At 39.9% G+C, this 15887-nt stretch overlaps 1 protein-coding gene across 1 annotated transcript in view; it reads left to right on the top strand.

Annotated features, from left to right (window-relative positions):
* myg1 (myg1 exonuclease) overlaps positions 1–14337 on the top strand; it is a 102768-nt gene extending 88431 nt beyond the window's left edge. Inside the window, exon 7 of the mRNA XM_061937715.2 lies at positions 10283–14337. Within this exon, the coding sequence (XP_061793699.1) occupies positions 10283–10472 (190 nt within the window). The 3' untranslated portion in view covers positions 10473–14337. The remainder of the gene's footprint in view (positions 1–10282) is intronic.
* The last annotated feature ends 1550 nt before the right edge of the window (positions 14338–15887 follow it).

Here is a 15887-nt window from a genome sequence, read left to right as displayed (position 1 = left end):
TGTACAGTATATATGTATATATATGTATGTGTATATGTGTATGTATATGTATATATGTATGTATATACTGTATATATGTGTATATATATATGTAGGTACAGTATGTATATATGTATGTATATACTGTGTGTATGTATGTGTATATGTATATATATATATAAAAGTATGTATGTATGTATGTATGTATGCATATATATGTCCGTATATACATACATATCTATGTATGTATGTACAGTATGTATATATGTACAGTATATATGTATAACTGTGAAGTAGGGCTGGGCGATATGGCCTTTTATTATCTCGATATTTTTAGGCCATGTCACGATACACGATATAGAATAGAATAGAAAGTACTTTATTGATCCCTGGAGGAAATTCAGCACCACAGTTCGCTCACAATAGACAATAATAATAATAAATAATATAATATATATAATATATAATATATTAATAATATAAAAAATTCTACATATACTCTACATTTAAGTGCAGTGTATATATCTCGATATTTTGCCTTAGCCTTGAATGAACACTTGATGCATATAATCACAGCAGTATGATGATTCTGTGTGTCTACATTAAAACATTCTTGTTCATACTTCATTAATACATGCTCATTTTAAACTTTCATGCAGAGAGGGAAATCACAACTAAGTCAATTAACCAAAACTGTATTTATTAAACAGTTATTAAGCAAAGGCACAAACCTTCATGTCATTTCCAAAACAGAAAGTGCAAGATTGTCAGAGACATTTTAAAACAAGCTATTAGTGCACTTTTGTGCATGATGTCACTAAGATGACATATCAAAACAACACTAAATTAAAGTTCACTTTTTGTACAGAACGCCACTACAATAGTTTAAAACAAATAATGTGCACTTTTGTGCATGATGTCACACAAGATATTTCAATAACTGTCAAATAAAAATGAGCTGCATAATAGGAAATCAAATATTGTATGTCCTTCGCTATGCTGTAGGTTACTGCGCACGTTATCTCCTTCTGTTGACTATTTTTTTCATACGATGTTGATCTGGAAATGGAAGACGCCAGGCTCAATTGGGTCATTTTGTTGATGTGGCACCGATCGTAGATGTTGACATGCAGAGTTTCAAGCACTCTTCATTCTCTAGTGGGTGACTTTTCAATTGATGCTACAAATTAGTAGTGCTGCTACTTTTTGTAGCAACTCTTTTGCTGCATACTTGACATATTACGGTTGTCTGTTTAACATCTTCCCGCTTGAAGCCAAACCACCGCCATTGATTGATTGATTGAAACTTTTATTAGTAGATTGCACAGTGCAGTACATATTCCGTACAATTGACCACTAAATGGTAATACCCGAGTACGTTTTTCAAATTGTTTAAGTCGGGATCCACGTTAATCAATTCATGATAGACGATGGCCAGACGATGGACCCCGTGCTGTTTTTCTTGGAAATTAATTCTTCTTCATTTGTTACCAGATTCGCACCTTCTTTCTCTCTTATTACCACTCGCACCACTCCGCTAGCAGCACAGCTAACGTTACCCATGCCGCTACCGCTCTGCTCCGCGGGAGCGTATGACGTTGCAGGTGCGACAGTATGTGACGTATGTTTTATGTCTCTCTGAGAAGGAGAGACAAGAACGAGTGAGAAATGCCTGAAGTGTAATGACCCAGGCAAAATACAGCCTATCGCTTGAAACGATAAAAATAGAAATATGTATCGTCATATCGCCCAGCACTACTGTGAAGTGAAAACCATCTCTTGATGCTCATGGAGAGAATGCCAAGAGTGTGCAAAGCAGTAATCAGAGCAAAGGGTGGTTATTTTGAAGAAACTAGAATATAAAACATGTTTTCAGTTATTTCACCTTTTTTTTGTTAACTACATAACTCCACGTGTTCATTCATAGTTTTGATGTGACAATCTACAATAGTCATGAAAATAAAGAAAACTCATTGAACGAGAAGCTACACACACATATATATATATATATATATAATGTGTGTGTGTGTGTGTATGTATGCATGTATGTATATATATTAAGGGTGTAACTGTACACAAAAATTTCGGTTCGGTACGTACCTCGGTTTATAGGTCACGGTTCGGTTCATTTTTGGTACAGTAAGAAAACAACAAAATATAAAATTTTGGGTTATTTATTTACCAAATTTGCAAAATCTTCAACCAACAATATTTTTCTTAGTGGAATATTTGATGTGAAGTAATCGGAACCTTGGATAGGTCAATAATTCATAATAACATTGATTTTGATTCAATATTATGTTTTGAGCAATGACAGTTTGAAAGAAAAAAAAAACAGCTTTGTTTTATTAGTCAACATTGCAACTTTTTCTAAATTACATTTCAGCTTTAAGCTTTTTAATTTCACTTTTGTTATGTTTTTGTTTATTTTAATAGTATTTTTAGAATGTGTCGTGGGCCTTTAAAACATTAGCTGTGGGCCGCAAATGGCCTCCGGGGCACACTTTTGACACCCCTGCGAAAGATAATAAAAAATTAAATCTGATAAATCTATGGATAAAAAGCAGAGCCTGACGATGCATGCGCGTTTATTATAACTCTCTCGCTCTCTCTGTCTCTGCCCATCCCTCACGAATGCTGCTGCGCGCACAATTTGTTTTGTTTTTAACCCCTTCTTAACCCTGAACGAACGTTGAAAATACACGCAACCCTAACTCAAAATGCCGGACATTTGAGGCATTTAAGAAACTCCCCGCAAAAGAGGACATGTCCGGTGAAAAGAGGACGTATGGTCAGTCTATCGTAGCCCGTTAGCTGCTAGCATGCCGTGTGTTGTGCCTCGGTGTGCATCGTTTACACAACGTGCGTTACGCTACTTAATATGTCCGTGTGGAAACTCGTTCGGTACACCACCGAACCGAAACCCCCGTACCGAAACGGTTCAATACAAATACACGTACCGTTACACCCCTAATATATATATATATACAGGTAAAAGCCAGTAAATTAGAATATTTTGAAAAACTTGATTTATTTCAGTAATTGCATTCAAAAGGTGTAACTTGTACATTATATTTATTCATTGCACACAGACTGATGCATTCAAATGTTTATTTCATTTAATTTTGATGATTTGAAGTGGCAACAAATGAAAATCCAAAATTCCGTGTGTCACAAAATTAGAATATTACTTAAGGCTAATACAAAAAAGGGATTTTTAGAAATGTTGGCCAACTGAAAAGTATGAAAATGAAAAATATGAGCATGTACAATACTCAATACTTGGTTGGAGCTCCTTTTGCCTCAATTACTGCGTTAATGCGGCGTGGCATGGAGTCTATGAGTTTCTGGCACTGCTCAGGTGTTATGAGAGCCCAGGTTGCTCTGATAGTGGCCTTCAACTCTTCTGCGTTTTTGGGTCTGGCATTCTGCATCTTCCTTTTCACAATACCCCACAGATTTTCTATGGGGCTAAGGTCAGGGGAGTTGGCGGGCCAATTTAGAACAGAAATACCATGGTCCGTAAACCAGGCACGGGTAGATTTTGCGCTGTGTGCAGGCGCCAAGTCCTGTTGGAACTTGAAATCTCCATCTCCATAGAGCAGGTCAGCAGCAGGAAGCATGAAGTGCTCTAAAACTTGCTGGTAGACGGCTGCGTTGACCCTGGATCTCAGGAAACAGAGTGGACCGACACCAGCAGATGACATGGCACCCCAAACCATCACTGATGGTTTGGGTTGGTTTGGTTTGCATTTCCTTTGGAAATCGAGGTCCCAGAGTCTGGAGGAAGACAGGAGAGGCACAGGATCCACGTTGCCTGAAGTCTAGTGTAAAGTTTCCACCATCAGTGATGGTTTGGGGTGCCATGTCATCTGCTGGTGTCGGTCCACTCTGTTTCCTGAGATCCAGGGTCAACGCAGCCGTCTACCAGCAAGTTTTAGAGCACTTCATGCTTCCTGCTGCTGACCTGCTCTATGGAGATGGAGATTTCAAGTTCCAACAGGACTTGGCGCCTGCACACAGCGCAAAATCTACCCGTGCCTGGTTTACGGACCATGGTATTTCTGTTCTAAATTGGCCCGCCAACTCCCCTGACCTTAGCCCCATAGAAAATGTGTGGGGTATTGTGAAAAGGAAGATGCAGAATGCCAGACCCAAAAACGCAGAAGAGTTGAAGGCCACTATCAGAGCAACCTGGGCTCTCATAACACCTGAGCAGTGCCAGAAACTCATCGACTCCATGCCACGCCGCATTAACGCAGTAATTGAGGCAAAAGGAGCTCCAACCAAGTATTGAGTATTGTACATGCTCATATTTTTCATTTTCATACTTTTCAGTTGGCCAACATTTCTAAAAATCCCTTTTTTGTATTAGCCTTAAGTAATATTCTAATTTTGTGACACACGGAATTTTGGATTTTCATTTGTTGCCACTTCAAATCATCAAAATTAAATGAAATAAACATTTGAATGCATCAGTCTGTGTGCAATGAATAAATATAATGTACAAGTTACACCTTTTGAATGCAATTACTGAAATAAATCAAGTTTTTAAAAATATTCTAATTTACTGGCTTTTACCTGTGTGTGTGTGTGTGTGTGTGTGTGTGTGTGTGTGTGTGTGTGTGTGTGTGTGTGTGTGTGTGTGTGTGTGTGTGTGTGTGTGTGTGTGTGTGTGTGTGTGTGTGTGTGTGTGTGTGTGTGTGTGTGTGTGTGTGTGTGTGTGTGTGTATATACACACACACACACACACGCACAAATAAACCATTAGTCCAGATAGATGGGCAGCACGCATCCTCTCTGTATGTAGCTGTCGACTCTGCAAAAGGTGTGTTGTTATCACCTGTGTCCCTGTTGCTACACCTAAGGGGAGGGGAGGGGTGGTGAGAGTTCTATTTTTATCAGCATCACATTGCCAGTAAAAATGTGAGCGAGGAAGAGGAAAGCAGTCCCACCTTCCTGGTGATATATTACATGGAGGAGGTGTGCAGTTTGGCAGATATACGAAGCGAAGGAGGAAAAAAATACACCTCTCTTCCTGGAAAGACCGCCGCAGGAACCTGCCCTACATCTTTGACTTGTACAGTATAGTGTAGCTCTCTGCTGCACAGCTAATTGTGGACTCATATTTAGAGCAGTAATCAGGAGAATCGCAGCTTCCTGACCTGTCATAACATACCCTCCCACTCCTTCCCTCATTACCCACCCTGTTGACCTTTTCCATTCATCTGACTTACAGCCATACAATGGAGCGCTCGGCCATTTGATTCACTTAACAGGGATTAGGACTGTGCCTTGCCTTCCTCTTTTTACTCCTCAGGCTGAAATGATGGCACATGGGCTGCCATGTGAAGGGAGAACTTGTGTTTTTGCCTTCAATACGGCATTTACACTGGTGGTTATTTTGTTATACATTCAAGCGGAAGCCTTTTTTCCTTTATAGTGCCCAACTGCTCATTGCTTATCTTCTCCATTTCTTGCCACCCTGTGATTGGCCATCCCTGCTGTCACTTTATCTGCATGTAAACACCTGCTACTGTAAATTGTTACCATGTTTCAACTTGACATAGATTAGCATCAGAGGTAGTAAAGTACCGTATTTTCCGCACCATAAGGCGCCCTGGGTTATAAGCCGCGCCTTCAATGAACGGCATATTTCAAAACTTTGTCCACCTATAAGACGCCCCGTGTTATAAGCCGCATCTAACTGCGCTAAAGGAATGTCAAAAAAACAGTCAGGTCAGTCAAACTTTAATAATATATTAAAAACCAGCGTGATGTGGGCGCGCACGGAGTCGTATATCAACATGGACGGAGCTGCGTGAAAAAAGCCACCCGGCCTCTTCGCGTAAACTTACCTTAACCACTCGCTCATCTTTTCTTCATCCATCCCTTCGAGTTAGCTTTTATGACGCCGGCTGGAAAGGTCTCTTTTGGCAAGGTCTGCCTTTTGAATATCACCATGGGTGGAAGTTTCTGGCCATTAGCATGGCAAGCTAGAACCACAGTGAAGGATGACTTCTCATTCCCTGTGGTGCGAATATTCACCGTACGTGCTCCCGTTGTATCCACGGTGCGGTTCACAGGAATATCAAAAGTCAGTGGAACCTCGTCCATGTTGATAAAGTTCTCTGGCCGGATCTTTTTTTCAGCTATCTTGTTTTTACAATATGCACGGAAAGTAGCCAGCTTTTCTTGAAAGTCTTTAGGCAGTTGCTGTGAAATAGTAATCCGTGTGCGGATGGAGAGATTGCGTCTTTTCATGAACCGGATCCCTGTCGCTTAGTAGGAGCCATTTTGTGGTCTTTACAGATGTAAACACACAAAGGAAATGAAACGTAATATTCGCGCGCTTCTTCTTCTTTTACGCGGGCGGGTGGTTGCTTACAGTAGAAGAAGAAGCGCTTCCTGTTCTATGGGGGCGGGTGCTTACCTTGGCGGTTGCTTGCGTAGAAGAAGAAGCACTTCCTCTTCTACGGGGAAAAAAGATGGCGGCTGTTTACCGTAGTTGCGAGACCGAAACTTTATGAAAATGAATCTTAATATTAATCCATATATAAAGCGCACCGGGTTATAAGGCGCACTGTCAGCTTTTGAGAAAATGTGTGGTTTTTAGGTGCGCCTTATAGTGCGGAAAATCCGGAAATCTCTCAGGAAAATCGGGAGTTTTCTGCGAGAGGCACCGAAATCCGGAAATCTCCCGGGAAAATCGGGAGGGTCGGCAAGTGTGCAGCTGAGCCGCATCAGAGTGATCAAAGAGCCGCATGCGGCTCCGGAGCCGCGGGTTGCCGACCCCTGTCCTAGGGGATGGAACAAGGGGATGGGTCAAATGCAGAGGGTAATTTCACCACACCTAGTGTGTGTGTGACTATCAGTGGTACTTTAACTTTAACTTAACACAAGGATTGTTGATGGTAGGGAAAATCCCCCCAAAAAGTGCAGATCCCCTTCAACTGGCTTTGCTTGTCTCGAAGTGCTTTTATCAGAGATTTTAGATGCAAGATGGTATAATCTGATACTTTTTATGATATCGCTTCATTATCAGTATACTTAGTTGGGAGTGTGTGCTTGTGTGTGTAAAATGACTGGTTGACACAAATCCTGGTTTAATGTTTTCTCAGTGTTGTTCATGCATGTTGATGAAAGCATTAAAGTGCACTGGTGGCTGTATCTGTCTCCTTGACCCCACGCAAGCAGTGACTTGACTCTCTGAGAAGGAACGATAAAAGTTTATAGCAGCAAAAAACCCTCATGAGCGGCAAGAGCATTTCAATAATTGTATCGCAAAGTTAAATATCGCGATAGTTTGGTTTATCGACACAATTATATTGTGCACTATTTACACTATTCCTACTTTTCATCAAGCATCAGTTATTTGTCAACAGAGCAGAACATGGGGTTGTCTTGACATTTTTAAGTTTGAAGACATTCTCCGCAGGGAATAAAAAAAGGTAACACAGAAAGAAGCGTTTAAAGACTATTTGGATCAGGGGCGTCAAACTCATTTTAGCTCAGGGGCCGCATGGAGGAAAATCTATTCCCAAATGGGCCGGAATAGTAAAATCATGGCATAAGTTAAATATAAAGGCAACTTCAGGTTGTTTTCTTTGTTTTAATTTGGCCAAAAATAGAACACACACATTCTGAAACCGTACAAATCACAAATAATACTCTGGACAAAACACTTCAAATTTGTTGAAAATTCTGAGGAAATTGGTGCAGTTTCAAAAACACAATGAGCTTGGACTTGGTCTCAGTGTATCTACAAACCCCGTTTCCATAGGAGTTTAGAAATTTTGTTGGATGTAAATATAAACGGAATACAATGATTTGCAAAACCTTTTCAACCCATATTCAATTGAATGCATTACAAAGACAAGATATTTGATGTTCAAATTCATAAACTTATTTTTTTTTTTGCAAATAATTAACTTAGAATTTCATGGCTGCAACACGTGCCAAAGTAGTTGGGAAAGGGCCATGTTCACCACTGTGTTACATCACCTTTTCTTTTAACAACACTCAATAAATGATTAGGAACAGAGGAAACTAATTGTTGAAGCTTTGAAAGTGGAATTATTTCCATTCTTGTTTTATGTAGAGCTTCAGTCGTTCAACAGTCCGGGGTCTCCGCTGTCGTATTTTACGCTTCATAATGCGCCACACATTTTCGATGGGAGACCGGTCTGGACTGCCGGCGTGCCAGGAGAGTACCCGCGCTCTTTTTTTTACGAAGCCACGCTGTTGTAACACGTGCTGAATGTGGCTTGGCATTGTCTTGCTGAAATAAGCAGGGGCGTCCATGAAAAAGACGGCGCTTAGATGGCAGCATATGTTGTTCCAAAACCTGTATGTACCTTTCAGCATTAATGGTGCCTTCACAGATGTGTAAGTTACCCATGCCTTGGGCACTAATGCACCCCCATACCATCACAGATGCTGGCTTTTGAACTTTGCGTCGATAACAGTCTGGATGGTTCGCTTCCTCTTTGGTCTGGATGGCACGATGTCGAATATTTCCAAAAACAATTTGAAATGTGGACTCGTCAGACCACAGAACACTTTTCCACTTTGCATGAGTCCATCTTAGATGATCTCGGGCCCAGAGAAGCCGGCGGCGTTTCTGGATGTTGTTGATAAATGGCTTTCACTTTGTATAGTAGAGCTTTAAGTTGCACTTACAGATGTAGCGACAAACTGTATTTAGTGACAGTGGTTTTCTGAAGTGTTCCTGAGCCCATGTGGTGATATCCTTTAGAGATTGACGTCTTTTTTTGATACTGTGCTGTCTGAGGGATCGAAGGTCACGGTCATTCAATGTTGGTTTCCGGCCTTGCCGCTTACGTGGAGTGATTTCTCCAGATTCTCTGAACCTTTTGATGATATTATGGACCGTAGATGTTGAAATCCCTAAATTTCTTGCAATTGCACTTTGAGAAACGTTGTTCTTAAACTGTTTGACTATTTGCTCATGCAGTTGTGGACAAAGGGGTGTACCTCGCCCCATCCTTTCTTGTGAAAGACTGAGCATTTTTTGGGAAGCTGTTTTTATACCCAATCATGGGACCCACCTGTTCCCAATTAGCCTGCACACCTGTGGGGTGTTCCAAATAAGTGTTTGATGAGCATTCCTCAACTTTATCAGTATTTTTTGCCACCTTTCCCAACTTCTTTGTCACGTGTTGCTGGCATCAAATTCTAAAGTTAATGATTATTTGCAAAACATTTTTTTTTATCAGTTTGAACATCAAATATGTTGTCTTTGTAGCATATTCAACTGAATATGGGTTGAAAATGATTTGCAAATCACTGTATTCCGTTTATATTTACATCTAACACAATTTCCCAACTCATATGGAAACGGGGTTTGTACAAAGCCAGGATTAAACTTTAAATCACAGTCTTTCTGGGATTGAACAAAAACCCAACATGTAAACTCTTCTAGGTATCAAACACCTCCTTTGTCATCTCCTCGTATCAATCCAGTGCGAACTCAACAAAACGTAAGAAACAGAGGTAAAAACTATTCAAAAGGGTTAAGTTCACTTTTCTCATGTTTGACAGACATTTTGGGTTAACAAGGGTGCCAAATGACCATGTGTTCGAAGCAGGAGACGCAAAACGGCAGGTTTTAAGTTTCATGTGGGTCGAGGAGGAGGAGCCACAGTCACCCTTTACTGTGTACCTTTTGCTTGGCCCCGGTATAAACCGTTTGCTTGCCTAACAGAATTGTTATTGTGGCATCCAGTGGACACATTTAAAACAGCAGTTTCTTTCGTTCCCAAAAAAAACAAAAAAACGCTAATTTTAAATTTGGCAAACTCATCATGCGGGCCGGATAAAACCAGATCAGGCCCGTGGCCGTACGTTTGATACCCCTGATTTAGATAAATGGCCCTTTCATACTGTACTGGTTGGAGGCAAACGAGCTGCTCTCCTTTTTAATATAATTTTCCTCCTGCGTGCGTTCCCTTCAGAGACACACCATGTCGGTAAGGTCAACCCTCTCCCAGACAATCTTTCCCCTGATTGACGGCGTACCCCAGTGGCTCCTCGCCAATGGCTGTGCCGGTCTGGGATTTTCCACATTACTGGAGGAGAAGAATAAAGCTGATTGCTTCTGTTGGCCTATTTTTGCAGAGGCTGATCGAGGCCATGTGATGTTTCCGGCCGGTTACCTGCACATCAGGAAGCTCTGCTGACATGCAGTCAAAACACTTTTTATACATGGCGGCGTGTGTCAACAACAAGTGAATCGTGTTCATCTGTATGCAAACTCAGCCGTCTTGTCTTCCTGTGCCAGGCTGTCCCTGCTGGAGGAGTGGCGCGGCGTCCGTGACCAAGACCTGTCAAAGCTCAGTGGCATCGAGGGCTGCATCTTTGTCCATGCCTCTGGCTTCATTGGCGGGAACAGGACACGGGAAGGAGTCCTGGAGATGGCCCGGAGGACCCTGCAGGCCGCTGCACAGTCGCCTGCCAACGGCGACTCTTGACCAAAGAGAATGTTGGTTTGTTAGCGTGGAAGTGCAAACGATCCGAGGAAACAATTACAAAAGTGGAAATCCAAGTAATTAAATATCTAATCAAGGGGTGTCAAACGTACGGCAATACAAATGAGCCAACATTTTTTAATGAAAGAAACTGCTGTTCTAAATGTGTCCACTAGATGTCGCAATAGCAATTATTTGTATCTTTGTAGATGATGCTACATATGTAAAATAATGATTTTATCTTGATAGATTAAAAATTAACACCAATGGTTTAACTGATGAACATTGTCACATCATTTATTCAGAAAGTATAAATAATGACAAATAAAGATAGAATACTATTAACTGCAACATGTAAGTGTAAAAAAAAAACAACGTTATGATTTGTACATTTTCAGAATGTGCTTGTTCTATTTTTAAACAACGAAAATAATCTGAAGTTGTCTTTATTTTTAAGTTATGCCGTGATTTTACTAGTCCGGCCCATTTGGGGGTAGATTTTTCTCCATGTGGCCCCCGATCTAAAATGAGTTTGACACCCCTGCTCTAAACTCTATCAAAGGTGATAATTGAAAAAACATTTCTATGTTAGACCTCTTGGGCCTTTGAAAGTAATATGTTTTCGGAATTATATAGAAATAACCTAAATCTAAAACAGAAAAAAATTCTCAAACTAGTTTAGATTTCCACTTTTTGTCATGTGCCAATTAGTTAAAATTCAGCCTTTACAAAGACTATAATTCACCTGGTAATTGATACTGTCAGAGATGCATACAATTAGAGTACCGGTAATGTGTGTAATTGAGATGTTTTTCGAATGATTTGTTCCTCTATAGTAGTCAAAATGTTGGTCTTTTTTTTTTTTTTTAAAGAAGTGAAGTTCAACACCATAACCACGTTAATAAAACACTACAATCAAGACATTCGCCTCAGTACAAAGTCCTTAAAAGATATTCACTATCCCACAAATTCCTGCAATTACCAAATATAAAGAAAATGTGAGAAAAAAAGGCTATTGAGTTAACTCGTGATTCGTCACAAAAAAAATGTTGCATTAATCATTAACACACACTTACAGCAGATTATTCATGCAGTTTATTTTGAGCGTACAAGCTCTTTTACCTTAACCGCTATTCGGTCAGTGATCTGATCAATGCATACGTCATTACAACAATGAGTGAGGAGACTCCGACTGGTGTGCTTGCTGGCAAATTTCCCTCCAAAATTCAGCCTGAAAGGACTTAGGATAAAATTTTGACTTGGCTTTGTGCAAATACATGACAGTACAACGTTTAAAAAGGTTCCTGGATGACATTCTGAAAAAAAATGCATTTGTCTACAAATGTTTTTTTTATTTTAAAGCAAATTACCTGTGATTAATCATGATTAATCCGAATTCCAAAATGTGATTAATCCGAAAACCTGAAAATGAAAGAAAAAAAAAGGTGTTACGGAAAAAAATTTTTGCTAAAATTTCGTAAATTTACGAAAATTCAAAAAAACGGACTAGCTTCAGCAGCACATTTCTGGTGCTGTAGTTGTATAAAATGTTTCAAAACGTCATCAGGAGTCCCGACACAACCTAAAAATGGAAGAAAATGCATATTTTGCGGAAAAAATGTTTTGCTAAAATGTCGTAAGGGGGACCCTTTTGAAAAATTTAAAAAAACGCACTAGCTTCAGCAGCACATTTCTGGTGCTGTAGTTGTATAAAATGTCTCAAAACGTCATCAAAAGTCCCGACACAACCTAAAAATAGAAGAAAAAAAAGGTTTTTCAGAAAAAAAAAATTGCTAAAATGTCGTAAGGGGGGGACCCTTACGAAAAATTGAAAAAAACGGACTAGCTTCAGCAGCACATTTCTGGTGCTGTAGTTGTATAAAATGTCTCAAAACGTCATCAGGAGTCCCGACACAACCTAAAAATGGAAGAAAATGCATATTTTGCGGAAAAAATGTTTTGCTAAAATGTCGTAAGGGCTTACGAAAAATTCAAAAAAACGGACTAGCTTCAGCAGCACATTTCTGGTGCTGTAGTTGTATAAATTGTCTCAAAACGTCATCAAGAGTCCCCTTACAATCTGAAAATGGAAGAAAAAAAAAGGTTTTACGGGAAACAATTTTTTTTTCTAAAATGTCGTAATGGGGGACCCTTACGAAAAATTCAAAAAAACGGACGAGCTTCAGCAGCACATTTCTGGTGCTGTAGTTGTATAAAATGACTCAAAACGTCATCAGGAGTCCCGACACAACCTAAAAATGGAAGAAAATGCATATTTCACAGAAAAAAAACTTTGCTAAAATGTCGTAAGGGGGGACCCTAACGAAAAATTCAAAAAAACGGACTAGCTTCAGCAGCACATTTCTGGTGCTGTAGTTGTATAAAATGTCTCAAAACGTCATCAGGAGTCCCGACACAACCTAAAAATGGAAGAAAATGCATATTTTACAGGAAAAAAAAATTGCTAAAATGTCGTAAGGGGGGACCCTTACGAAAAATTCAAAAAACGGACTAGCTTCAGCAGCACATTTCTGGTGCTGTAGTTGTATAAAATGTCTCAAAACGTCATCAGGAGTTCCGACACAACCTAAAAATGGAAGAAAATGCATATTTTGTGGAAAAAATGTTTTGCTAAAATGTCGTAAGGGGGGACCCTTACGAAAAATTAAAAAAAAACGGACTAGCTTCAGCAGCACATTTCTGGTGCTGTAGTTGTATAAAATGTCTCAAAACGTCATCAGGAGTTCCGACACAACCTAAAAATGGAAGAAAATGCATATTTTGTGGAAAAAAAGTTTTGCTAAAATGTCGTAAGGGGAGACCCTTACAAAAAAATTCAAAAAAACGGACTAGCTTCAGCAGCACATTTCTGGTGCTGTAGTTGTATAAAATGTCTCAAAACATCATCAGGAATCCCGACACAACCTAAAAATGGAAGAAAATGCACTTTTTACAGAAAAAAAAAATTGCTAAAATGTCGTAAGGGGGGACCCTTACGAAAAATTTAAAAAAAACGGACTAGCTTCAGCAGCACATTTCTGGTGCTGTAGTTGTATAAAATGTCTCAAAACGTCATCAGGAGTCCCGACACAACCTAAAAATGGAAGAAAATGCATATTTTACAGAAAAAAAAAATTGCTAAAATGTCGTAAGGGGGGACCCTTACGAACAATTAAAAAAACGCACTAGCTTCAGCAGCACATTTCTGGTGCTGTAGTTGTATAAAATGTCTCAAAATGTCATCAGGAGTCCCGACATCCTGATTAAGAAATTCTCATTTGACAGCCCTAACAACACAAAATAAGCAAATCTCAGCTCCCCTGCTATCTTTTCTAGTAACTTTGTTTCACTTAAAATACATTTGCTCTCCTAACATTAGGCTTTTGTCTTGTAATTTGGATAATTTAATTGGTTTCCTTTGTTGTTTGCAACAAAAACACGGAAATTGGGGTGTAAAACTCCACAAAAGTGAACAAATAATCTGGGATCCATGTTTTCGCTTTCTTCTTTTAACGCGAAAGCTTTTTTCTTGAAATTTGCACAGTATATTTTACCAGTAAGTCATGCAATATTTGCTAGAAAAATAAGGACATGTGATTACAGATAAGTATTTTTTTATTTTCAATATGCAAATCAAATAGTCAAGATTTATTCTCTTTTGGCCCATTTTCCAGCGCTCGACAGTTACCCAACCAAAAAAAAAACATTTTAGCAGAATTATTTTCCTTATTGTCTTTGAAAAGGTATGTATTTGCATCTCATTGGATTATGCAGGTGTGTGGTCACTTTTACCGTATTTTCCGCACTATAAGGCGCACCTAAAAACCACAAATTTTCTCAAAAGCTGACAGTGCGCCTTATAACCCGGTGCGCTTTATATATGGATAAATATTAAGATTCATTTTCATAAAGTTTAGGTCTCGCAACTACGGTAAACAGCCGCCATCTTTTTTCCCCGTAGAAGAAGCGCGCGGTGCATGCTGGGATATGTGACGTTTCATTTCCATTTGTGTGTTTATGTAAAGACCCCAAAATGGCTCCTATTAAGTGTGTTGTCTGTCTAATTATAAATAATGCAGACGAGGCGTGTTAACTGAGTTCTCAACGTTTACTCACAGCGTGCTCATAACCACATTCTAACTCCCAGCATACAACAACGCTTCTCAGGGCTACCGCGCATGCTCGTAACTATCGTTGCATGCTGGGTAGTGTAGTTGTTATATTTGCTAGCTCATAACAGCACATTGAGAGACACGCTTACGCGCTTAATTCAATACTCGCCGTCATTCCGGGTGGATTGACAAAAGACCTCCAGCCGCTAGATATTGGTGTCAACAGGGCATTCGAAGCTAGACTGCTAACTGCGTGGGAACAATGGATGACAGAAGGTGAACACACCTTCACTAAGACGAGGAGGCAGCGCCAGACGACGCCAACATCTGCCAGTGGATCGTAAATTTGCCCAACTTTTCACTTCGGACACCGAAGACGAAGGATTTACGAATGAAGAATAACTTCAGAAAGTGAGCGCTATGTTTATTTTGTGTGTTGTGACATTAACGTTCGAGCAACATTATGTTGCTATTGCTCTGCACTATTTTGAATTTTACTATGTTTGTGATTGCACATTTGCGTACATTTTGGGAGTGAACAGAGTTGTTAGAACGCTGGTTTTTAATATATTATTAAAGTTTGACTGACCTATCTGACTGTTTTTTTGACATTCCCTTTAGCGCAGCGTAGGCGCGGCTTATAGTCCGGGGCGGCTTATTGGTGGACAAAGTTATGAAATATGCCATTCATTGAAGGTGCGGCTAATAATCCGGTGCGCCTTATAGTGCGGAAAATACGGTACTGTTTCCAATAAAAAAAAAACACTTCTCATGACATTTTGGTCTGTTCTGTTTTGCAGACATGCTTAAGGTGCAGCAGCAACATATGAATGGCTTTTTTAAACCAAGGAGCTCCCTCAAAGCCTTAGAACACATCGCCATGGAGGTTATGGCTCCTTTCATTTCTGGCTCGCTTGCATTAAGCGGCGCACTACAAAGAGGCGCACAGGCTATTTTCTGCCAGGCTGCCATCAAAGCGTCTAATGTGGCTCTGATTAATTCGCAGAAATTACATTTTCAAAGCCCACAAGGAGGCGGCCCGTGTTGTGGTTACGAGTCGGCCAGCAGTCCATCTCCATGTGGTTAAGGCGAGGACTCTTGAGTTTATTCTGCTTTTTTGCCCTCTGTTACTCACACTTTACTGCATGTGCTCTTTTCATTTGTCATTCCCTTTTGCACTTTCATTCTCCATGGGTGCAGCACTCTTTTTGAATTCCTGCTCTGGTCTCTTTGTTCTCACATTACCGCACTAACACTTTTGCATCAATGAATGGCGATACACCAATGCAACTATTTCTCACACATT

The sequence above is a fragment of the Nerophis lumbriciformis genome, linkage group LG03, assembly GCF_033978685.3.
Source record: "Nerophis lumbriciformis linkage group LG03, RoL_Nlum_v2.1, whole genome shotgun sequence".
Classification (NCBI taxonomy): domain Eukaryota; kingdom Metazoa; phylum Chordata; class Actinopteri; order Syngnathiformes; family Syngnathidae; genus Nerophis; species Nerophis lumbriciformis.
Note: the sequence above shows the minus strand (reverse complement) of the source record. Positions and strands in the feature narration are given on the sequence as shown.